Raw genomic sequence first — 26,106 nt, forward strand, 5'->3', positions numbered from 1 at the left:
CGTTTACTCGGTTTTCCTGGGTCTTTTCACGTGTGTTATGAATAAATTTTCTTTTTTTCAGTACCGGTACTAGTTTTATTTTGTTATATTTATCCGCGACACCTTAAAGGCCGGTCCATGAAAATATTGTCGGGCATAAACCGGTCCGTGGCGCAAAAAAGGTTGGGGACTGCTGTATTAGAGCAGATGTGGAAAACCACTGTTAGACCTACTCTATACTAATGTAGTTACTGACACCCCATACTAAGGCAGGATTCATACAAACACACATTATTTATTCTCTTAAACACTTTCTTTTTTCACATTTTGAGATTGTGTAATTTCTAAAAAGAATACATGTAATGGTTCAATAGATATAGTTATTTAAATGTCCATAATAATCACATGATCATTTTTGTACATCCTACAATCCAGGATTTAGAGCTGTGTGTCTGTATGAATTCAGCTTGCTATACTTATAGACTTAGATATATTAATCCACTATTTACCCAAACAAGTTACATTGTTTGGGTAAATAGATTGGGTTTGTTCTACAAAATAATTATTCAACAATAAAAAAAAACACAAAAAAAATCTGCACATTAATCCAGAGTTCAGTTTCATATGTCTGATATTGTTAGTTAAATCTGATGACACAAACACAGTCAATAATTCATTGCTAGTGTGACATGTGGTCCTTTTTGCCTTTGACCAATGATATGCTGGGTACTTGGACCAGTTTAGTATTTGCTGTCACAGAGGAATGTTAACCAGAAATCCAGAAGACAAAACTTAAAAAAAATATGTTAATTGCAAACATGTTTTTGCTTAGTAAAAGGATTGAAATTACATGGAAACTGTCACCTTAAAGCCTCATTGTAAATATCATCACAAACAGATGTTTTCCACACAGTTAACAAAGCTCCACCACATCCGATCAGTGCACATAAATCTAAAAGAAAACAAAAACAAATAAAAAAAATAAAATTAACACAAGGGAAGACTTTTGACTTAATAACTACGCTTAAAATAAGTGTTACCTTTGAATATTTGTGGGAAAAATCTGATGCTACCCCAAGAATACAAAGCCACACTGGAAACGATGACAGGCTTGCAGCCCTCTGTCTTCCTGGAGTCAGGTGCCTGATCAGTAGCAGTGAGTTGACAGAAGTCGGTGTCTGTAAGAGTGGCCAAACACTGATACTCTGTCCACTTGAGTAGAGTCTAAGAAGCTGGAATGCAGGCACACCGGACGAGCTTGTTCTAAAAAATACAGAAAAAAACCCAACATTTCATTAGTATTAAGGCATAAAAACTACAAACAAGTTATACAATGAGAAAAATTTAAAATACCTCATACGTGCTGCAGGCCAATAACCAGAATCAAGAGCAATCTCACACCACGTGAGTGTGAGATTGGTGAAGATAGACACAAGCTCAAGTGATGAGGTTTGAATGTCTCAGTTTGGAAACTGAAAAACTCAGAAGACAGCAATACCTGCACAGAGAGACAGAGTAGAAAAAAAAACATAGATTTTTCATCCATAATGTGAATTAAAAGTCATAAAGTGCCAACTAGTTTAATCATTTGAGTGTGGAATTATTTATGAAATAAACAGGATTTAAATTAATCAATTAATTAAATTAAAAGCTCTGACTTGTATTTTGTTTTTATCAAAGATAAAGAATCATACCTTTCTCTGCTCTGTAGATCACTGGACTCTGACAGGAAGTACAGTTTCCTCAGTATGAGTCATCATTGATGGTTTCAGAGGTGTCGACTGTGGCAGCATAGTGATGGTCTCTAGATAAGGCAGGAGGTCAGGTGATGTGATCTTCTCCATTGAAGACACACTGGTATGGCAGTTCATAAAACAGTAGTGTCTGTGTGGCATGTAGTTATCTGTGCAGTCCAGCACTGATGGATCAGGTTCAGATCGGCAGTTCATGAAGATGATGTTACGATGTTGTTGTTTCAGCTGAGGATGGTGATGTTTGAAGGTTTTCCCACAAAGGAAACAGGACTGTGTGTGCCCTGTCTGAAGAAAATAAACCTACAAAACATAAAGTGCTTTTAACACCACCCACCCTCCCCACCCACCCATCTCAGCCCCCAAGAGTCAATATAATGCTGGTATGGGGTGTCAGTTAGTAAATCTACTTAGTGCATCAGAAAGCATGGCCTACACCTAAAGCCCATGCTTTCTGACGTCTTTGCAGCTATTTCCAGCTGCTCAGAGAATTCTGACTTGGCCTTTATCCACCCAAACTCAAACCCACCCGGATAAAGGCCAAGTCAGAAAATTGATGCAGAAACTTTCCATTTACATCTAAATCAGTTTTTATAAAAATTCTTTTACCTGTAAAAAATATTTTTCTCCACTAAATGTATTAATACAGAAATCTCTGGTAGCCTAAGGATAGTTTAAAACTTTTTACATTTTTTTGTACCTGTAAAACATGATCAACAAAAACTCATTTACCGAAAAAACCTTTGATTCTACAAAATCTATTATAATCAAGCAAATATAATTGGCGGTATTTATTCATGTGACCCATAATATATACCTGCATTTATCTGGGATTTATTTGTTTGCTATTTAATATTTTGAAAGCCCTTTGACAGGAAGCTCTCATTTGTTGAGATATATACATCACAGTGAAATAAAGTATCAAAAAAAGAGAGGACAATTTACATCAATGAAAGAATGCATTTAAAAAAAGTAGATTTAGTAATTTAAAACATGAGTATAAAAAATAAATGTTGCTGCACATTTCAGATCAGAGGCATGATAACAGAAAGCAGATCTCCCGGCTCTGCATGAAGTACAGCCATGATTTGGTGAAATGATTAATAACATTGCAATAAGAAAGGGTCTTCTTACAGACAGAGTAGGGAAGACAATTTTTTCCAATGAAAAATCTTTTTCATGCTCTACAATCAGCAAACTCTAACAAACATGATCTGTAATTGTTTCAAAACTCACCACACGACTTCATGATTGGCTCGAGGACAGGACACAAAACACAGGGTTGTGGTAACTGTAATATGGACACCTTAATGGAGACATTGCTGTGCCTGAGAAATAAAAATGAGGTCAAGCAGGGTGTTCTTGTCTGTAGTGGCAGAAGTGATCAGCTGTGAATACCCTCTAGACTGAAACTGCTCCAGAATCTATTTTCTTCCACTCTGTAACTGGTTTTCATTAAAATCTCCACACACAATTATTGGGTGACAGTCCATTATTTCAAGTGAATCTAAAAGACTTACCAGGTTTTGCATGAACGGTGTCAAACTGTAGTCAGGGGGTCTGTACACAACTGCAATGAGCGCAGGGAATGGAGCCTGAACCTTCAACACTAAAAACTCAAGATCAGTGACATTATGCAGATACTGTTTTACCTGAACCTGAAAATGATTCCTCAAATACACAACAACTCCACCACCACTTCTGCTGGCCATGTGAGGAAAGTTTGTGTAGGACACATGTCTGTTGCGTTTGAACATGGTGTAGCCGTCCAAATGAAGACTGTCTGCAACAAAGGAGCCTTGGAGGTGAGACTCTGTGAGACACAAAACATCTGCTAAACACATTTCATGATGACTCTTGATGTCACTGATGTGAGATGGCAAACCCTCCGTATTGTGATGGATCAGTGTAAGAGTGTCAAGTCTGCTGGCTGTTTCTCTGACCTGAAGAAGAGGCATCATTTCCTCAACGCTGGCTTGTCTCATGGTTTGGAGTGCTGCAGTTACCTCGGGATTGGAGTAAATCTTTTTCTCATCCAAGTCCTGCAAATAGAGTCCACTGAGAGACGTCACCCTGCTGAGAGCAACATAAGCCATACCTGGTTCAAAAATGTTCTTCATTGAAACTACAGCTGTCTGTGTTGTAAGACCCTGAGTTTTGTGAATTGTGCAGGCAAATGCTAGCTTTACAGGAAACTGTCTGCGTACCGCTCCTTTAAACTTCAGACTCTCCTCTGCTCTCTCAATGTAAACCAGATCATCAGATGCTGCATTAGCACTGCGGTTGTGTCTCATAGGCTGCCGGTTGTCCATTCTGAGCCCCAGTTTGATTATGTGTCCATCATTTTCAGATCTCACCACCTTTACCAGTATACCAAAAGCACCGTTGACTAAACCGTTTAGTGTGTCCAAGTTTCTGGTCAGCATGACTCGAGCTCCTTCAGCAACATTCAGAGTGTCAGGTAAATCATTTCTCCCACCTGTAAATGGTTTGTCTCTTCGTTCCATTCTGCCTGTACGTTTATCCTTCTGGAAATCGTCTGCAGTGATGATTATGATGTTTGAATGAAGCTTCTTCAGGGTATCTGTGTTATGGGATTCCACATTCTTGTTGGTGGCATAAATGTGTAAGACCTCAGTTGGACATTCTTCTGGTGCAGTCACAGCCTGTGACAACAAATCTCTGTCGCACTGAGAAAGCTCATCCGTCTTTTCTTTCACTCTAATCCTGTTCAGCATCTCTGCAAAGGCCACATCATCTTTCTGACGCATGATCTCGGTTAGAGTGATCATCTGAAAATGTTCCTGCCATAGGTCAATCTGTTCTGGATCGTAAACGCAGAGAGGTTTAGACTGTCGCACTGGTGGCAGCTGGTAAAAATCTCCAACAGCTAAAACTGACATTCCACCAAAAGGTCTCTGAGTGCCTTTGATTTGTTTCAGTCTTGCATCCACATAGGCAAAAAGGGGTTTTGAAACCATTGAAATCTCATCAATAACAATAATTTCTGCATTCATCAGCTCAGATCTGACTTCATCCAGTTGGTTACCAAGTCCTTGAATGGGTGGTTTCAGACTCCTGGGTAGTTTCAGTAGAGAATGTAATGTAGAGCCATTGATAGAAAAAGCTGCTGTCCCGGTAAATGAAGTAAGTAAAACAGTTGGATTTGATATGTCAGCTTCTTCTGCATTAGCAGGCAGTCTGCTCAGGATCTTTGATGCTTCAGAGTGAATACATTTAATCAGATGTGACTTTCCAGTTCCTGCACCACCGTTGATATAGAAGAAAAATGGATCTGGGTTCAAACCACAAACTCGCTGAATACACCAGTCTCTTATGGCATAGAACACGCAGGCCTGCTTCTGGTTCAGATTCTGATACATTACACGTACCACGGCTGGATCTACTGCAGGTTGTTCTCTGATGGCTCTGATCTTTGTTACAGCATCAGACTGACGACTGTAGTCAGGGACATTCTCCTGTTCGTTCTCATCATCAGAATGTCTCTCAGGAAGATTCTCATCACATTGCAGCCTCACAACTTCAGATTCAGGAGCAAGATTACACCATTCATCGATCACAACATCCCTATTTTGTTCAAACTCTTCCAGTGCACTCTCAATATCCTCAGAGTTCTTCTCATACTTGTCTTTATTTCTTTTCACAATCCGTTTCACAGACTCACTGTGGTCTGAACATGGAAGTCGCACAAAACCCGAGTTGTAGAAGGACTGATAGGTTTGGAAACATTGTGGTTTCAGTTCCTGCTCTGATCTGTGTGGAAGGTAAAGTCTCAACAGTCGACCATAATATTGCTCAGGATCTTTTTCCTGTGAACAGTGGTAATACCTGATTATAGCTGGTTTATCATTCTTTCGCCTTTGTACAAATCCAAGCTGGTTTAGAAGAGGAAGCACATCTTTTCCTTCATTTGGACCACTCACCAACCGGCACAGGGCAGCAAAATCAGCCAGCGACATTTCCTCATATTCTGGGGTCTCAGGTCTGCATTTGTATTTATCACTCAAACTTGTCATCCAAATATTACAACTGTCATGTGTTGTGCTTTCCAGGAAGCTCATGGGCCGACTCATTTTTACTGGGTTATCATCTGTTGGTACAAATACAACACTGCGGGAACATTTTTTCATTTTTAGGCCACAGACTCGAGTCACACACTCCTGTGCGCTGATCTCTCTCTTTTTTGAGTAAGCCTGCATCACAGCTCTCATTTCATCACATTCATTGACGGTGTTCTTATCAGAGTTATCGATAACTGTCTTCAGGTATTCAGAGAGGCCAGATTCTTTCTTTGTTATATATTTACAGAGGTATTCTACACATGAATAGGCATTCAAAATGAATGAGACATCTAAATTAGAGTTCCAGGCTTCAAGCAGATCTGGGTTGTAATTGTTGATCCAACAGTCCTTTGGGTCACGTTTCAGAATCAGAGCTGTTTTCTTGTTTATGTTCTGGAGGCATTGTTCATACTCATTCATTGTCAAGTTGCATCGTGACAGAATCTGCTCTATGGTGAGGGAAGCAGCTTCAGGTTCCTTCAGCAGGTTCAACAAAGGTCTGAGTTTGGCTTTTGCAGCTTCAGTGTCTGAATCCTCATCCTGTCTCACAATCATTGTTCTTGTGGATGGTGGTTTTGGAAACCCAAATCTACAACCAGAGTTCACACTCTTAAAGCATGTCTTTGTGTGGTTCTTGCTGTGCTTTTGTAGTTCAGTGACTTTTTTGTGCAGTTCAGGTTGTTTGTCTGGATCAGGGAGTTGAGCTGAGATGTATCTGTCCACAAAGTCACAGACAGTTTGGTCATCATCCACATCTACTTCTACCTTTTCTCGAATCCACAGCAACATGTGTATATGCGGACTACCTCTGTGCTGGAACTCAACTCTGTAAAAGTAATCAATGATCTCACCAAGGGGCTGTGCAGGAGAAAAAAGCAAATCTCTGAACAAAGCCTCAACACGCTTATCAAACATCCGCATGGTGGTTACTGGATTTGATCTTAGAATTTCACACTTTTCTGACCAGTCCAGGGCTTCAAAATCAACCTCTTCACCTTGCTGTCTCTTTATTGCTTGAATCACTTCAGGCCATCTCATCTCAGCAGCAGAGAAAGTGACAAAGAACTGAGGTGTTCCTATTTGACGAATCATACTGAATAAATCTTTGGTAGTTTTCTGCCAGTAAGCTGGAGTTCCTCTTAGTGGCTGCATAAATCTGATTGCATCTTTATTTCTTACCAGCTTCTCTACTTCTGTCTTACTTTGTAACATTCCTGATGTGATTTTGCGTCCATCTTTGGTCATAGTTTTACCTTTCCTTAGCTGTATTGTCATGCTGGAATTAGCCAAATGTATTTCAGTGACAAACTGTGAGAAAAACAGGTAATTTGTGTCTTTAGCAAATCTTGCATCAATGTTAAAAAGCCTTGACTTGAAGTAAGCACTCGGTGTGAGTTTAAGAAGTCTCTTTTCATCCAGTGTATTCTGACCAGTAGGAAACTGCACAGGAAATGCCATGGCTTCCAAATAAGGAGTTCTGAAGAAGCTAACAGGATTGTTTCTTTCTGCAGGAGCCACACAATATGTGTTATCAGTGAAACAAAGAATCTCTTCTGAAATGTCAACAGGCTGCAGACAGCTTTCTAGAGCAAAACCTCCATTGTTCAAATCACTTTCTGGTTCATCAGGATTTTGTTCCTCTGGTTGTTCATCACAGGGTTGCATATTAATAGCTTGTTCACTTTCAGACTCACTTTCGCACAAAAGGGCATCTTTTTCATAGTTGTCAATTTCCATTAAATCTGCTTCATCATAATCATCGCTTCCCATGCTGGCTTCATCACTGCTGTCATCATCAGGTAACGTTGGATCACAAAGCAATGCATCATCTCTGATAATAATATCTGTGTACTGCGGATGAATATGTTTCAGTTTATGCAAGGCTTGAATTAGTTTAGACCAAGTAACAGTCTGGAACAGCTGATGGCCTTTGTAGCACAGTCGTCTTTTCAGCTTTATCCTCATGATCTGGGAATGGTTTCTTAACCGAGGCAAACAGTCAACTGTTTGTTGGACTTCAGATGGTACACACACCACATTACCACGTATGAGTCTTTGTCTGCCCTTTGGAAGTGGAATAATCTTAGCAAAAGGTATGCATTTGGCAATCAGATGTCTCTCCAGAATGTTGAGATCGCACAGTTCAGCTGGAATATCCTGCAGTTCTAAACTGTTAACAGCAGCAAGTCTTGGCATGCGTCCACTTTTGAGGGAACTGTGACACGTGTGACAGATATATTCTTTTTTTCTCTCAACAGGAAAGCTGCAGTGATCATTACATGCTTCATCACACACATGAACAAATTTACCAGTTAGACACTGCTGAGCTACAGTCTGGTGTTTTGAGTAATTTTCTCTTTTGCAGATTTTCACCTGATTAGGAAAAGAAGCTTTTAGACAAACAGTACAAACATAAGATGGTGCTGACTTAATGTTGGATCTGAAACGAGATATGGCCTCATTCATTAAAGTGTTATCTGGATGACACTGTAAACTTTCAGCTGGTCGATGCATCTGACGATATTTTCTTTTTATTTTCATTGCACATCTGATATTATGCATCTGTCTAAAAGAAATACTGTTCCAATATTTTACTCTCATTCGTTCTCTCATATTGTCCTTGTGTTGCTGCTGAAATTGTCTCTCTTCTCCATAACGTTTAGTGATGTAACATTTTTTTTTCTGTCTAAATTCTACACTTTCTTTATATAGGTTAGAAACATATGACCTCATGTAAGCTTTATGTTTCTCTCTGAATTCAGCACAAGTTCTGTAATTTCTTCTTACATGTTCCTTCTGCTGTTCTCGGAACACGGGAGATTCTCTGTATTTTCTTGTTATTCGTTCCTTCTGCTTTTCTCGGAACACGGGAGATTCTCTATATGTTCTTGTTATTCGTTCCTTCTGCTTTTCTCGGAACACGGGAGATTCTCTGTATGTTCTTGTTATTCGTTCCTTCTGCTTTTCTCGGAACACGGGAGATTCTCTGTATTTTCTTGTTATTCGTTCCTTCTGCTTTTCTCGGAACACGGGAGATTCTCTATATGTTCTTGTTATTCGTTCCTTCTGCTTTTCTCGGAACACGGGAGATTCTCTATATGTTCTTGTTATTCGTTCCTTCTGCTTTTCTCTGAATAAAGAATCTTCTTTATACATCCTTATGACACGTTCTCTTTTTCTCTCTCTAATTTTAGCACTTTCTCTATAGATTTTTCTAAAATGTTCTCTCTGTTTCTCTCTGTATGTAGCATTGAGTTTATATAGATTCTTTTTGTACACACTCTTTTTCTTACTGTGATCAGAATCATGAGACTTTCTACTAGAATCTTTTTTCTTTGCCTTAAAGCTTTCATCAAAAGTGTACATCTGTCTTTCTTTCTTTTTCTCATTTTCCTTTCTCTGTGATAGTTTTTCTTGGACCAATAGTTGTCTCCTAATCTTTCTCCTTTGCTGTTTATTATGCTTCAACAGTTTATGTGAGAGTTCCTCTGTTGTCATAGTTAAACAGGAGGCAGTGTTTAAATCATTCTGAGGAACAGAATCTTTTATTACCTGAGTGTCTCTTACAGAAGATGCAGAGGTTTCTATTTCTAAATAATCAGAAGGACGATTGTTCAGCTCAGCAGCTGGCTCATTTGAATAATCCACTCTGGATGACATCACTTCAGTAGCTAAAGTGTCGGCCACAGTTTTCCGTGTCTGCTCAGTGGACTTTGGGGTTTCAAATTCAGGTTCATTTAAAGCTGGTGCTGGAACAGTTGTAGCTGTTTGTCTGTTTTCATCAGCATCTCTTTGGTCAGCAGCGTTTTCACTGTGGAACTCAACAGGCTGTAGTTCATAAGTGCAGGTTGGTGCGATGCTACACATTCGGTACAAACGTTTGATCCTGTCAATCATGTCGTTAAGACGTGTGAATTTTAACACAACTGCAGTTCCACCACTTACACTTAGCGACAATGGCATTCCTGTAGACTTACGTGGGTGAGGGTCAAAGTATGCGTATTCACCTGAAGTCAGCCTGCAAACTGCGATGACTGTTCCTCCCATGACTAGCAAAGCGTAGCGAAACTCTGAAGCCAAACGCTGTAGTCCCTGTTCAAGGCTCGGAAAGTGATCTGTACCATCAAATGTGCCGTAATGAGCAAACTGAGACATGTCGACTTGATACTCGTGTCTGCGGCTGGTGACAACTGAGGGAAGTTCATCGCAGGCTAGAAACACGCTGTTCACAAACCTCTTTCTGGCATCTGAATACACGGCATGGCCTTTGTCCAACACACGGTTAAGATCTGCTCTGGTAATGAATTCATCCTCGTGTAAGAATGACAGGAAAACCAAACTGTTCGCCATGCATTGCTGATTCCGGTACTTTCCATACTTAGCATTGGCCTGGCTTCGGGATGCACAGATGCTACTCACTCGTGGGCGACTTTCACTGTTTGTAACCTGTACATGAGATGGTCCTGGAGCTTCTCCATCATGCTGCGTTTGCACAGTTAGCTGGGGTTCAGTCTGGATTACCTGCTGTACTTTAGCATTTGGCACAGATGATGAGCTAACACCTCTCTTTACCACATCTGCATAAGACACTGCGGCTGTCTGAACGCTGAGCTGCACTTCTGGACTGGGAATACTTGTAACAGACACCTTTACCTGCTCACCGGTCTGAGAAACATTTACCTGTTCCTTCTCCTTTTGCCATCTAAGCTTCTGGGCCTGTGACCTTTGACCTTTCCTTGGCATTTTGTGCAAGTACAAACTGGACCTTATATGTATTTATACACAAATGTATACAAAAATCAACCTGTAAACACTGAAAAACTCCTCAAGTTTCTATTAAATGGATAAATGTAAAACTATACAAATGGTAAAGTGTTCTTATAACTGTTTAATTGATGTAAAAAGGCTGGCTTAAATACAAACTCAATATAAAAGTTATTGAAAGATCCTTAAAAGGTTTTATTGTAGCTTTTTCAAAAACTGTATATTATTCTTTTTTTTAACCAGACTGGTTAATGAATAGGTCTATACTTCTGTGAAGTAATATGCAGAATAAATCTCAACAATCAATCAACAGGCTATAATAAAACTCTTAGCTTTGAAGTAGACTTTGTGTAAATCTTTCAGATATCTAAAATTTAAAGCAAATATAAGGAGCTGTGGTGGTGTAGTGATCAGATGACAGGCGATGAGGATTCTTCAGCTGGATGTTCTGCAGCAGTCAGGAAACAGGAAGTCTGGGTCCTCAGGGCAGCTTCTCAATGACAATTGTAACTCAATACTTACACTGAGTAACAGAAATGGGTTTGTCCTTAAATAATATTAGTATAAACTTAATGTAGTCAAATGTTATAGTCAATGAAACCGACTTGAAAAATGTAGTTCAATCTAATTTAATATTTATGTAAATAGAGCAGTCTGAATGTATATATTACAAAATAACCAGATTGTCTTATTACAAATAAACCTTTAAGAGGTGTATATTTTATATAATTTATCAAAGCAATTGCACCTGTAAGCCAAACAGCCAATCAATGTTTATTCCAAAGTGTAATGCAAAATTAAAATGACAAATGTAGGGCTGTGTAAGTAGTTTCTACAGTGACTTCTACTGTACTGTATATTCAACTTCTTACTTGTAATTTCCAGTAAAATGAGTGGATATGAGAGAGTTTAACGACAGGAAAGAAGGAGCAGTGAGAGCAGAGATCTCTCAGATTTCTGAAAACAGATCGTCGAAGTTGCGGTAACTTCAATTTCCAAAAACTTGGTTTGTTGTCAACCTTGGTTTGTTGTCAAACTTGGTTTCTTGTCAAACTAGGGCTTATGCTTGTCAAAATTAGATAGAGTACATGGCGGAGAAATGATAGAAGATAGAATCCCTTGTCAAAAAAGATGGAGCAGGGAGAGGGAGAGTGATAGGACAGACTGAATTTGCTTGTTAATGGCTTGTTAATGATAGAGGGAGAGGGTTTTCTGCAGCAGGTCACCTGTAAGACAGAAAGAAAGTGGAATTAGACACACTTCCAATAAACCTGGCTTTACCGTATTTTTCAGACTATAAGGCACATTTAAAAGCCTTTAATTTTCTCAAAAATAGACAGTGCACCTTATGTATGGTTGTGCTTACTGATTTCAAACCACTTCTATGTGCTACACGGCACTCTGTCAAATGTTTTAGTATGACTTTGGTAAGCTACAAAGCAGCACCACTTGATGTATTGTCGGAGCATGGCTACCATAGTCAGCACCCTCGTAGAGTAATTCGTACTGTGCTTCAACATAATACGGTGTGTGTGTATAAGGGCCTGGCACCTGTTGAGAGCCATGCTTATGAAGCAGATTTCAAACTGATCAATCCACATTCATCAGTCCATAAATCCTGAAAAGTGAGTGTATTGTTCTGTATTTTGAGAGTTATTGTAAATGAGTTGAATAAAGTTTGACTTATCTGTTTTGTTTGGCTTAATGTGCCTTAGAATTTAGTGTGCCTTACAGTCCGAAAAATACAGAACATATATTATACACTGAAGAGTTGTACAGTACATTATTAGATTCAACTGAATGAAAATGTTTATCATATGGTGGTGGAACATTTCTAAGGACATTTTTGCATTCTATTAACACAATAAAAACAAACAGAGTCTGTAAACCAAGATGCGGTGCTACAGAAACTTACTATAAACATTATATGGTCAAGCTAAACCCACACAATGAAGTCAGAGCAGACAGTCTCAGACCACACTTACATGCACTCAACTCACATGATCCTAAATGCCCAAAGGTCTCAAATTCCCGTTTCTGTGTGTACTTACCTGGTACAACAGTATATCATAATGTCTGGGAAGCCGTTAACATAAAAGTAAAAAATAATTTACTCAGTATGACTTTTGGCAAAATGAAAAATTTGGAGACAGATGACTCCTATACAGCAGTTTCTACATTTTTCAGTCAAATTTGGGGCATGTTTAATACACACTCCACTAAATCTACAATAAACTTAGCATGGCCGATATTAGGGCCTAATTAAAAATGTACTATGATGATAAGAGAGATCTGTAAGTCTGGAAATGTTTACATAGACTTTTCTAGGATCTGATGATTGCCAAGAGCTGTGCTGACTCACTGCACTAAACTGAATCTCCTGTATCTTGTATTTTGCTCGTTTGTGTTGTTGTGTTTGCACATCTCTGTTGCTTGTGGGGCTCGCACACAAGAATTTCACTCGCATGTGCTGTGCCAGTGTGCCTGCACATGTGATGTGACAATAAAAGTGATTTGATTTGATTTATAATGAGAAACATTTCCCTCAGACAAACCTTTACTTACCAGACTGAGACGATCAGATCAGCAGTCTAGAGAAAGGAAACAATTCATCAGATCACTGTTTGATGATTCAGACTGTTGAGCCTCTTCACACACAATCCAATTTACTGTGACATAAATTAACTAGTAAAATTCTCAATTTATTTAAGGCTTTATTAGCTTACTGTAGTCTAAAGAGGAGATAAATGAACTGCAGCGTCTCACATGGCTATAGCAAGTGTAATAAAAGCATTCATTACTACAGAAATATAAAGAATAGCCAGCAATATTTGTTGGCACAAGTGCAGGATATACCAAATATTTCCTACACCATGTAATAAAACCTGACTTTGTGTTTTTGCCAATCAGTAAATGGAAACATATCACAAAAAGTCAAGTTGCCAAATGTCAAGTCAAGTATGTAAGTTGCCAAATGTGCTACGCAATGCCAGGTTCATACTGCTTCAGTTACAATCACTGTTTACTTACCAGCAAAGGCAAAACCAAAGATCTCTTTCACTCTGCGTAACAAAAGACAAAGCACAAAAACACAGAATGAGACAACTCAAATCAGCATCACAGTCAATACTGCATCACTCTGTGTAGTCCAAAAGATTCAGTACACTTCTTTGTTTACCACAGCAACAAACAACTCTCCTCTTTTTTCTACACCTTATTAAAGATTACTGTCTTCATTAAGGTAAAATGTGGTTTCATCCATTTGTAATAAGCCACACACGTTTCTCAGTTATGTGATAGCTCTATTAGTTTGGTGCTATTAGATAACACAGTAGATTTAATAAGCAATGATTTGCTACACCTAGCTCTGCACACTTTATCAAATTCTGACATCACAATTTCAAAGCATGAACAATCATAAATGAAAGCTTGGATGTTATTTTTGTAGGCTTCAACATTTGAGTTCTTCTGCATTCAAATTCTGCTTCCTAAAAATATTATCACCTGCACACAGTATCATTTAATATGCTGTTGTTTTAAATATCTACATATCATATTTATAATATTAATGGTGCACTGCTGCATTTTATTTATTTGAAGGTGGACTTTTTTATATTTCGTTAGTTTTTCACAAAGTGAGAAGTTAAACAGAGCTGCAGGTGTAGGTTTCATTAAAAAAAAAAACAACCTGCACAAACAAGTGTTTGTTAAACAGTTCTTAAAATTTAACTAAAAAACTAAAATTAACTAATTAAAAAAAACTTCTTGTTAAGAGATGTTATTATTCTTATATTATGTGTTTCATCCTCACTCTCTCTCTCCCTTCTGTTAATTAACCCACAGCACAAAAACACACCGGTACAGGCACGTGACTCTTCTTCTCCCGGCTTTCAGTCAGAAGCTGTCCCAAAATGTCGGCTGCATCCTCCGGAGGCCGCATTTGAAGGCCGATTATGTCACAGCCAGTCGACGAAGGCTGTCTCAAATGCGGCCGACAAATGAGTCCTTCATTTCCCCGAATAAACTTTTAACATATTTTTAGGCGAGAAAGTAGCGGTGTAAATTACAAATATCTGCTTGGTTTATCAAGACATCGCATATTTGCAAAAGTGTGCCGACGTTTTCAGAGACGTCTGTCACCCACCGGCTAGATGGCAAGCCGGGAGGGGGGTTCAGACCCCCGCTCTTTCGCTACTCAGGTTAAACATGATATACAAGTCACTCTGATAACTTAAAAATGTAATTGTTTGCCTTTTTCTGTGTTTTATTTGTTCTGGAGTAAATCGGTTTGGCTGAGATCAAAGTTATTAGATTATTAGATTAAATAAAGCTTTATTAATCCATCCGGTGGGTCCTCCGGGATTTTCACACAGCTCAATAAACGTTAAACGGTCGAGAATTTACGCCAGTGTCCTGTTATATTTTAAATAGCAAGGAGCAGACGGCCGAGTTTATTAAACTCCAGCGAGACAGCGGTGACGCAAATCTGAAGGCTAGACCGTCCAGTTTCACAGCCTTCTCGGTCCACGTAGACCGCGAAAGCTGGGTCCTCCGAAAGATGCAGCCGACGTTTTGGGACACAGCTAATGGCGGTAAAATGGCTCCTTTGAAGTTGCCGACCCTGCTGCTTCAGCAGCTAATCAGTGGTTCTAAAATGACGGCTCATTACCTCACAACCGAAAGAATGAGGCCGTTTTTAACTGACTGATTTGTGAAGAGAACTAACTTCAGCTTCCCTAACAGACTCAGAAACACTAACACACCGAATGAACCAAATACAACACAATAACTGTAATAAACAATCAAATGAACCATATTAATTTCACACTGGGCCTATAGCAGCTAGGCTAGGCGTTAGCACTTAGGGCTAGCATACCAAACACTCCTTTTAAATAGTAAAATTACAACGTTTCACTAAAAAAGCAGCCATTGTGTTACTTTAACATGACTTATACTTCGACTGGCTTCATAAGTCACTAACAACAACTGGGTAAATCCCTCATACAGCTTATAGACATTTCATTTCAGATAAGAGAGACAGAGAAGCAGCACTTACCGGCACGGATTGAGCTGAGAGTGGACGGAGATTCAGGAGTCAGGCGGAGACGTAAAAAAGGAGGCATTCACGAGTAGTGGGAAAAGTGGGAAACTCCGCAATTACACAAAATTGGCATGGAAAACGTGAAAATATATGTAAATTTAAATATTATTATACTAGATTTTTTTGCAACAAAAAACAACTTTTAATTTAATTCTATAAGTTTAATAAATGTTTCAAATGGGATTCTTTGAATTTGAAATAATGGTTAAAAGACATAAATAAACACAAGGTCATTATGTTAAAATGTACTTTATTATGATAGATTTATTTAACTGACTGCAGTAATAAGAACAGTCTTCTTCTGAACACCAACACCAAGGAGCTGGTGTTGGTGATCGCCTAAGCATCCTCACAGTAGGAGCTGCAGAGGCTCATCTCACTCCACTGCAGGACTCAAGAGGTTCAGGAGGTCCCTTAACCCCACTGCCATGAGACTTTTTAACAGCGACTCCTGACATGTTCATTGCACATTTGTTTCTTTTACTCCAATACATATTGGTTGTAATCATATGAATTCTGAATTGCTTTAAAGCTGAAGCTGTCTGCTAAAACTAGCTGAAAAAGCTGAAAAGTTGCAGAAAAGGGTGGCCTTTTGTTGTGGGCAGTCTGAGGTACACCTGTGCACTACTCATGATGTCAGATCAGCATCCTGATGTGGCACACCTGTGAGGTGGGATGGATTACCTCAATATAGCAGATGTGCCCACTACCACACATTTGGACTGATTTGTGACCACTGTTTGGGAGGGATGGTTATATTGTGTATCTGGAATGAATTTTAGGTCTCTACGTCCATCCCATGAGGAATGGGAGCAGTAACAAAGGTGTTGCGTTTATATTTTTGTTGAGTGTATATTTGGCAGAAATACTATATTTGGCACAAATCTTATAAAATAGCAGAAATAGTATGATTTAGCACAATAGTAATAACTTAAACAGAAAAATTGGAAAAGCAAAATGGACAGGTGAAAAAATGCTGAACATGCTGAGGGTCCCTCAAATATACTTGTTAAATGAAAAAAAATCAGCAAAAAAATCTATAACAGCCACACAATCACAAATATGTACACATAAGGAAACACACATGCACAGAGAGACACACACACAAGATCCAATTCAGTCACCCAGTCTAAATATATTGAATTTGAATCTTAGAATGAGATCATCCCATTAAAAGGCTTACTCACTCTCTCTCTCTCTCTCTCTCTCTCTCTCTCTCTCTCTCTCTCTCTCTCTGTCACACACACACACACACACACACACACACACACACACACACACACACACACACACACACACACACACACAGGGAGAGAGAAGTAAGTTTCTAGGTCAGCCTGGGAGCTGCTGAATTTGAATCCACCAATCAGAGAGGCTGTGCACTTTTCCCCGCCAAAACAGGTGCATCTATTTGCACACGCAGCACAGAGAGGCACAGGATTATTGCAGTCTATTTCTCATAGTGACGACTCCCCTCAAACAAATGACCATAATTTCCTAACCGTAGGGGCTAGAGCGGTCATTCTTACACCGTTTTGTTCAGAAGAGATGGGGGAATCTTCCAGTGTTGACAATTTATCATTAAAATGCGAATTTTTAGAGATATATGACATGAATGACTTGTTGACTTAGAAGCCACGAATTCCCCAATATGCAAATTTGAATGCCTCAGACCACATATATGATTGGCTGGCTGGGAAGCCGTGCAGGCCCTGATTTGTGGATTTGAATTCCTCAGCCCTCAGATATGATTGGCTGGCTTAGAAGCCATGAAGGCCCCAATATGCAAATTTGAATGTCTCAGTCCTCACAGAGGATTGGCTGCCTGGGTACCTGGCAGAAATATATAGAAATACTATGATTAAGCATAAATACTACATTTAGTAGAAATACTATGTTTTAGCACAAATACTATAAAAAGCAGAAATATTATAATTTAGCACAAATAGTATAAAAAGCAGAAATATTATAATTTAGCACAAATAGTATAAAAAGCAGAAATACTACATTTAGTAGAAATACTATCTTTTAGCACAAATAGTATAATAAAGCAGAAATACTATAATTTAGCAGAAATACTGTATTTACCACAAGTACCGAAAAGTACCAGAAATACTATGATTTAGCAGAATAGCAATAACTTACAAAATTACAAATATGGAGGCATATTGAAACAGAAATGCAGAGAGGGACACACAAACACAGGCTCTAATCCAGTCAACCAGTCTAACTATATTCAATTTAAATCCTACAATGACATGCTGCCAAATAAGGGTAGGGTTCTCCCTCTCCCACTAAACACACACACACACACACACACACACACACACACACACACACACACACACACACACAGACACAGAGGGAGAGAGCTGCCGAATTTAAATCCACCAATCAGAGTGGCTGTTTACGTTTTCCCGCCAAAACAGGTGCATCTTTTTACACACGCAGCACAGAGAGGCACAGGATTATTGCAGCCTATTTCTCATAGTGAGGACTCCCCTCAAACAAATGACCATAATTTCCTAACCGTAGGGTCTAGAGCGGTCATTCTTACACCGTTTTGTTCAGAAGAGATGGGGGAATCTTCCAGTGTTAACAATTTATCATTAAAATATGAATTATTAAAGATATTTGACTTGTAATGCACCATAACTAAGTAGAGCGAAGCAAAAACTGCCTTGACTTGCCCTCAAACAACGCTTTCTAACTCTAAATCTATTTTGAGTATCGATATCATTCTTTAACCGTAAGAGACAGCAGGCTTTGGTGAACAATCATGGAAATTTTCAGGTCTCTGTGGAAATCCAACAAAAAGTTATGACGAGAGAAAAAAGTGGTTCATTTCCACAGTTTGAAATCTGAAGAAATCTGAGCGAGGGACAAATTTCCTACCCTCAAACAAGTCCAATTCATTTCAGAACGGTAATAGGTGAGAAAGAAATTCTTGAATTGTGAGCGTCAGGAGTGTCTGAAGATATACCGGGACAAGCCTCATGTCTTAAAGTCGCTTCGTTAAGGAGATATGACGATTCGAATATGCCTCTCATTACAGAAATCCAGCGATGATTTTGAACAAGCTCTCCATTGACTTTATATGGAGAGTTTTGAGACCTTGTGTTGGTCTGAGGAGATTTGCCAAAATTCTATAAACCCCACAACAATGATGGTGACATTTTCTGAAAGCCAGCAAAAATACCTATGTTTTGATGTATAATTTGTGGAAGTTGAGTGAAAATTGAGCAAGTAGCAAGAAGTTGTTCGGACGTGAAGTGAAAATTGCAAAAGCTTCAGTGGCACACTGGAAGCCAAGAGCATAGCAACCATTACAACGCATGTATTTTGTGAAAAATCATAATTTTGCAACTCAAAACTTTAAGAGGCATAAAAGTAAAACAGTAAAAGATTTGAAAAAGCTGAATCATACCTGAATAGCCCAATAATTTGTGAACATTTTAAAATTTGAATGGTTGTTCTAGGCGAAAGTATGAGGAAGTAGTTAAGTTTCAAAAACAAGCAAAATTTAGCAGAATTTTGGAAGTTTTCCATTCATTTCAATGGGACAAATTAAAGGAAAAAAGTGGAATATTTTAAAAAGTATAATAGCAAAAAATAGCAAAAATCATAGCGATGTTTAGCAGAAATAGCAGAATAGTATAAAATTTGAACGGTGAAAATAGCATAAAAATTGTGGAAGTAGTTAAGTGCCAAAGAAAGCAGAAAAAGTGGCAACTAGAATAATAATAATAAAAATAATAATAAAGAATAAAGAGAAACAGGAACTCAATAGTGTGGATGCTTAAAGCATCCACACAATAATAATAATAATAATAATAAAGAATAAAGAGAAACAGGAACTCAATAGTGTGGATGCTTAAAGCATCCACACAACTAGAAAAATTTGCATTTCCTGCGAAAATGCAGTGTGGATGCTTAAAGCTGAAGCTGCATGCAAAAAGTAGCTGAAAAAGCTGAAAAGTTGCAGAAATTGTAAAAACTTTGCAGAAGCAAAAGAACTTTGCTAAAATGGAATAACTTAGCAGAACTGCAATATCTTAGAGGAAACATAATACTTGGCAGAAATACAATAGCATAGCAGAACTTTGCAGAAATATTGTAACTTACCAGAAACATGATAACTTCTCAAAAATACAAGAACTTAGGAGATATAGTATAAGATAACAGAAAGAATATATTTAGCCAAAAATACTTAAACATTACAGAAACACTATGATTTAGAAAAATAGTACAACATAGCAGAAATACTGTGATTTACCAGAGACACTGTGATGAACTATGAATATTGTAATTTTAAATTAATACTATGTTTTAGCACAAATACTATAATTTGACAGAAATACTATCATTTGGCAGAAATACTATGATACAGGAGAAGTACTGAGATGTAGTAAAAGTACTTTGATTTAACAGAAATACAATTATGGAGGAGTAATACTTTAAAATGGGAGAAATATTGATACACACACACACATACACAGAGCCTAAAGGGAAGAGTATTTGTGCCATGGAGTGTTAACAAGAATGTGAGGTCCATATTAGAAAAGCTCGTAAAATCACAAAAGTTTGCAGAATTGTAATAAATGATGAATATGAATTACTGGTCTGTGACAGTGTATTAATTTGTAGGGAAAAAAAATGTTGACCAAGGTGGAATCGAACCGGCGACCTTTGGCTTGCAGACCCGTGTCATTACCAACTGCGCCACTGGGAAAAAGAGCAGCCGCTTGGAAAAACAGGGTGATGAGCAGTCAGAATTAGATCGAGGTGAGAGGCGAAAAACGCAGTTTTTTGGAGTTACAAAACGTTGTGTAACTCAAACACTAGGTGGACTAGAAGCATAGTCCTTGTACTGGGTGAATCAGCGGACTTTGGTGTACTTTGACTGCGATTTTCATTGCTCTATGTACATCCGTCGCTGAGATATGACGAGAGAGGAAACAAAAGACCTCAGACATGATTGGCTGGCTGGGAAGCCGTGCAGGCCCTGATATGTGATATGAGTCTGAGTCCTCACAGAGGATTGGCTGCCTGGCAGAAATATATAGAAATAGTATGATTAAGCATAAATACTACATTTAGCAGAAATAGTATGATTAAGCACAAATCCTATAAGAAGCAGAAATAGTATATTAAGCACAAATCCTATTAAAAGCAGAAATAGTATATTAAGCACAAATCTTATAAAATAGCAGACATAGTATGAATTAGCAGAATAGTAATACGTTAAACAGAAAAATTGGAAAAGCAAAATGGACAGCTGAAAAAATGCTGAACATGCTGAGGGTCACTTAAATATACTTGTTAAATGAAAAAAATCAGCAAAAAAATATATATAACAGCCACACAATCAGAAATATGTACACATAAGGAAGCACACATGCACAGAGAGAGACACACACAAGATCCAATTCAGTCAACCAGTCTAAATATATTGAATTTGAATCTTAGAATGAGATCATCCCATTAAAAGCCTCTCTCTCTCTCTCTCTCTCTCTCTCTCTCTCTCTCACACACACACACACACACACACACACACACACACACACACACACAGGGAGAGAGAAGTAAGTTTCTAGGTCAGCCTGGGAGCTGCTGAATTTGAATCCACCAATCAGAGTGGCTGTTTATGTTTTCCCGCCAAAACAGGTGCATCTTTTTACACACGCGGCACAGAGAGGCACAGGATTATTGCAGTCTATTTCTCATAGTGACGACTCCCCTCAAACAAATGACCATAATTTCCTAACTGTAGGGGCTAGAGCGGTCATTCTTACACCGTTTTGATCAGAAGAGATGGGGGAATCTTCAAGTGTTGACAATTTATCATGAAAATGTGAATTTTTAGAGATATATGACATGGATGACTTGTTGACTTAGAAGCCATGAAGGCCCCAATATGCAAATTTGAATGACTCAGGACCAGTATATGATTGGCTGGGAAGCCGTGCAGGCCCTGATTTGAAAATTTGAATGTCTCAGTCCTCACAGAGGATTGGCTGCCTGGGGACCTGGCAGAAATATATAGAAATAGTATGATTAAGCATAAATCCTATAAAAAGCAGAAATAGTATATTAAGCACAAATCCTATAAAAAGCAGAAATAGTATATTAAGCACAAATCCTATAAAAAGCATAACTAGTATATTAAGCAGAAATCTTATGAAATAGCAGAAATAGTATGATTTAGCACAATAGTAATAACTTAAACAGAAAAATTGGAAAAGCAAAATGGACAGCTGAAAAAATGCTGAACATGCTGAAGGTCCCTCAACTATACTTGTTAAATGAAAAAAATCAGCAAAAAAATCTAAAACAGCCACATAATCACAAATATGTACACATAAGGAAACACACATGCACAGAGAGACACACACACAAGATCAAATTCAGTCACCCAGTCTAAATATATTGAATTTGAATCTTACAATGAGATCATCCCATTAAAAGGCTCTCTCTCTCTCTCTCTCTCTCTCTCTCTCTCTCTCTCTCTCTCTCTCTCTCTCTCCCTGTCACACACAGACACACACACACACACACACACACACACACACACACACACACACAGGGAGAGAGAAGTAAGTTTCTAGGTCAGCCTGGGAGCTGCTGAATTTGAATCCACCAATCAGAGAGGCTGTGCACTTTTCCCCACCAAAACGGGTGCTTCTGTTTACACACGCAGCACAGAGAGAGACACTGGATTATTGCAGTCTATTTCTAATAGTGACGACTCCCCTCAAACAAATGACCATAATTTCCTAACCGTAGGGGCTAGAACGGTCATTCTTATACCGTTTTGTTCAGAAGAGATGGGGGAATCTTCAAGTGTTGACAATTTATCATTAAAATATGAATTTTTAGAGATATATGACATGGATGACTTGTTGACTTAGAAGCCACGAATTCCCCAATATGCAAATTTGAATGCCTGAGGCCACATATGTGATTGGCTGGCTGGGAAGCTGTGCAGGCCCTGATTTGTGGATTTGAATTCCTCAGCCCTCAGATATGATTGGCTGGCTTAGAAGCCATGAAGGCCCCAATATGCAAATTTGAATGCCTCAGGACACTTATATGATTGGCTGGGAAACCGTGCAGGCCCTGATTTGAAAATTTGAATGTCTCAGTCCTCACAGAGGATTGGCTGCCTGGGGACCTGGCAGAAATATATAGAAATAGTATGATTAAGCATAAATACTACATTTAGTAGAAATACTATGTTTTAGCACAAATACTATAAAAAGCAGAAATACTATAATTTAGCAGAAATACCATATTAAGCACAAATCATATAAAAAGCAGAAATACTATATTAAGCACAAATTCTATAAAAAGCAGAAATACTATATTAAGCACAAATCTTATGAAATAGCAGAAACAGTATGATTTAGCACAATAGTAATAAGTTAAACAGAAAAATTGGAAAAGCAAAATGGACAGCTGAAAAAATGCTGAACATGCTGAGGGTCCCTCAAATATACTTGTTAAATGAAAAAATCAGCAAAAAAATGCACAGGGAGAGAGAAGTAAGTTTCTAGGTCAGCCTGGGAGCTGCTGAATTTGAATCCACCAATTAGAGAGCCTGTGTACTTTTTCCCGCCAAAACAGGTGCATCTTTTTACACACGCAGCAGAGAGAGGCACAGGATTATTGCAGCCTATTTCTCATAGTGAGGACTCCCCTCAAACAAATGACCATAATTTCCAAACCGTAGGGGCTAGAGCGGTCATTCTTACACCGTTTTGTTCAGAAGAGATGGGGGAATCTTCCAGTGTTAACAATTTATCATTAAAATGTGAATTTTTAGAGATATACGACATGGATGACTTGTTGACTTAGAAGCCACGAATTCCCCCAATATGCAAATTTGAATGCCTGAGGCCACATATATGATTGGCTGCCTGGGAAGCCGTGCAGGCCCTGATTTGTGGATTTGAATTCCTCAGCCCTCAGATATGATTGGCTGGCTTAGAAGCCATGAAGGCCCCAATATGCAAATTTGAATGCCTCAGGACACATATATGATTGGCTGGGAAGCCGTGCAGGCCCTGATTTGAAAATTTGAATGTCTAAGTCCTCACAGAGGATTGGCTGCCTGGGGACCTGGCAGAAATATATAGAAATACTATGATTAAGCATAAATACTACATTTAGTAGAAATACTTTGTTTTAGCACAAATCCTATAAAAAGCAGAAATACTGTACTATGATTTAGTAGAAAAACTATAATTAATCAGAAATACTAAATTTAGCAGAAATACTATATTAAGCACAAATCCTATAAAAAGCAGAAATACTGTACTATGATTTAGTAGAAAAACTATAATTAATCAGAAATACTAAATTTAGCAGAAATACTATATTAAGCACAAATCCTATAAAAAGCAGAAATACTGTACTATGATTTAGTAGAAAAACTATAATTAATCAGAAATACTAAATTTAGCAGAAATACTATATTAAGCACAAATCCTATGAAAAGCAGAAATAGTATGATTAAGCATAAATACTACATTTAGCAGAAATACTATATTAAGCACAAATCTTATAAAATAGCAGAAATAGTATGATTTAGCACAATAGTAATAAGTTAAACAGAAAAATTGGAAAAGCAAAATGGACAGCTGAAAAAATGCTGAACATGCTGAGGGTCCCTCAAATATACTTGTTAAATGACAAAAATCTGCAAAAAAATCTATAACAGCCACACAATTACAAATATGTACACATGAGGAAACACACATGCACAGAGAGACACACACACAAGATCCAATTCAGTCAACCAGTCTAAATATATTGAATTTGAATCTTACAATGAGATCATCCCATAAAAAGGCTTCCTCTCTCTCTCTCTCTCTCTCTCTCTCTCTCTCTCTGTCACACACACACACACACACAGACACACACACACACACACACACACACACACACACACACACACACAAACACAAAGAGGGAGAGAGCTGCTGAATTTGAATCCACCAATCAGAGTGGCTGTGTACTTTTTCCCGCCAAAACAGGTGCTTCTGTTTACACACGCAGCACAGAGAGACACAGGATTATTGCAGTCTATTTCTCATAGTGAGGACTCCCCTCAAACAAATGACCATAATTTCCTAACTGTAGGGGCTAGAGCGGTCATTCTTACACCGTTTTGTTCAGAAGTGATTGGGGAATCTTCAAGTGTTGACAATTTATCATTAAAATATGAATTTTTAGAGATATATGACATGGATGACTTATTGACTTAGAAGCCACGAATTCCCCAATATGCAAATTTGAATGGCTGAGGCCACATATATGATTGGCTGGCTGGGAAGCCGTGCAGGCCCTGATTTGTGGATTTGAATTCCTCAGCCCTGATATGATTGGCTGGCTTAGAAGCCATGAAGGCCCCAATATGCAAATTTGAATGCCTCAGGACACATATATGATTGGCTGGGAAGCCGTGCAGGCCCTGATTTGAAAATTTGAATGTCTAAGTCCTCACAGAGGATTGGCTGCCTGGGGACCTGGCAGAAATATATAGAAATACTATGATTAAGCATAAATACTACATTTAGTAGAAATACTATGTTTTAGCACAAATACTATAAAAAGCAGAAATACTATAATTTAGCAGAAATACTATATTAAGCACAAATCCTATAAAAAGCAGAAATAGCATGATTAAGCATAAACACTACATTTAGTAGAAATACTATGTTTGAGCAAAAATCCTATAAAAAGCAGAAATACTATATTAGGCACAAATCCCATAAAAAGCAGAAATAGTATGATTAAGCATAAATACTACATTTAGTAGAAATACTATGTTTTAGCACAAATAGTATAAAAAGCAGAAATACTGTAATTTAGCAGAAATACTATATTAGGCACAAATCTTATAAAATAGCAGAAATAGTATGATTTAGCACAATAGTAATAAGTTAAACAGAAAAATTGGAAAAGCAAAATGGACAGCTGAAAAAATGCTGAACATGCTGAGGGTCCCTCAAATATACTTGTTAAATGAAAAAATCAGCAAAAAAATGCACAGGGAGAGAGAAGTAAGTTTCTAGGTCAGCCTGGGAGCTGCTGAATTTGAATCCACCAATCAGAGAGCCTGTGTACTTTTTCCCGCCAAAACATGTGCCTCTTTTTACACACGCAGCACAGAGAGGCACAGGATTATTGCAGCCTATTTCTCATAGTGAGGACTCCCCTCAAACAAATGACCATAATTTCCAAACCGTAGGGGCTAGAGCGGTCATTCTTACACCGTTTTGTTCAGAAGAGATGGGGGAATCTTCCAGTGTTTACAATTTATCATTAAAATATGAATTATTAAAGATATTTGACTTCTAATGCACCATAACTGAGTAGAGCGAAGCAAAAACTGCCTTGACTTGCCCTCAAACAACGCTTTGTG

At 38.2% G+C, this 26,106-nt stretch overlaps 1 protein-coding gene across 2 annotated transcripts; it reads right to left on the minus strand.

Moving 5' to 3' along the window:
* Positions 1-3,071: 3,071 nt before the first annotated feature.
* On the minus strand, positions 3,072-16,864 carry LOC146645966 (uncharacterized). 2 transcript variants are annotated; one of them, XM_085391806.1, is made up of 4 exons: positions 15,633-16,864; positions 13,607-13,638; positions 13,142-13,167; positions 3,072-11,802 (listed from the first exon to the last, which is right to left on the minus strand). In XM_085391806.1, exon 4 carries the CDS (start codon positions 10,553-10,555, stop codon positions 3,155-3,157), a length of 7,401 nt encoding a protein of 2,466 aa, XP_085247932.1. In that variant the 5' UTR covers positions 10,556-11,802; positions 13,142-13,167; positions 13,607-13,638; positions 15,633-16,864; the 3' UTR covers positions 3,072-3,154. The 2 variants fall into 2 exon arrangements, with proteins under 2 accessions (XP_085247932.1, XP_085247933.1); XM_085391807.1 differs by lacking the exon at positions 15,633-16,864 and having other exon boundaries at positions 3,320-3,543; positions 3,674-11,802; positions 13,607-14,432.
* Positions 16,865-26,106: the final 9,242 nt, after the last annotated feature.

Source organism: Rhamphochromis longiceps, linkage group LG19 (assembly GCF_057381845.1).
Source record: "Rhamphochromis longiceps isolate RC_006_pf linkage group LG19, R_longiceps_female_GT1.1, whole genome shotgun sequence".
Lineage (NCBI taxonomy): Eukaryota > Metazoa > Chordata > Actinopteri > Cichliformes > Cichlidae > Rhamphochromis > Rhamphochromis longiceps.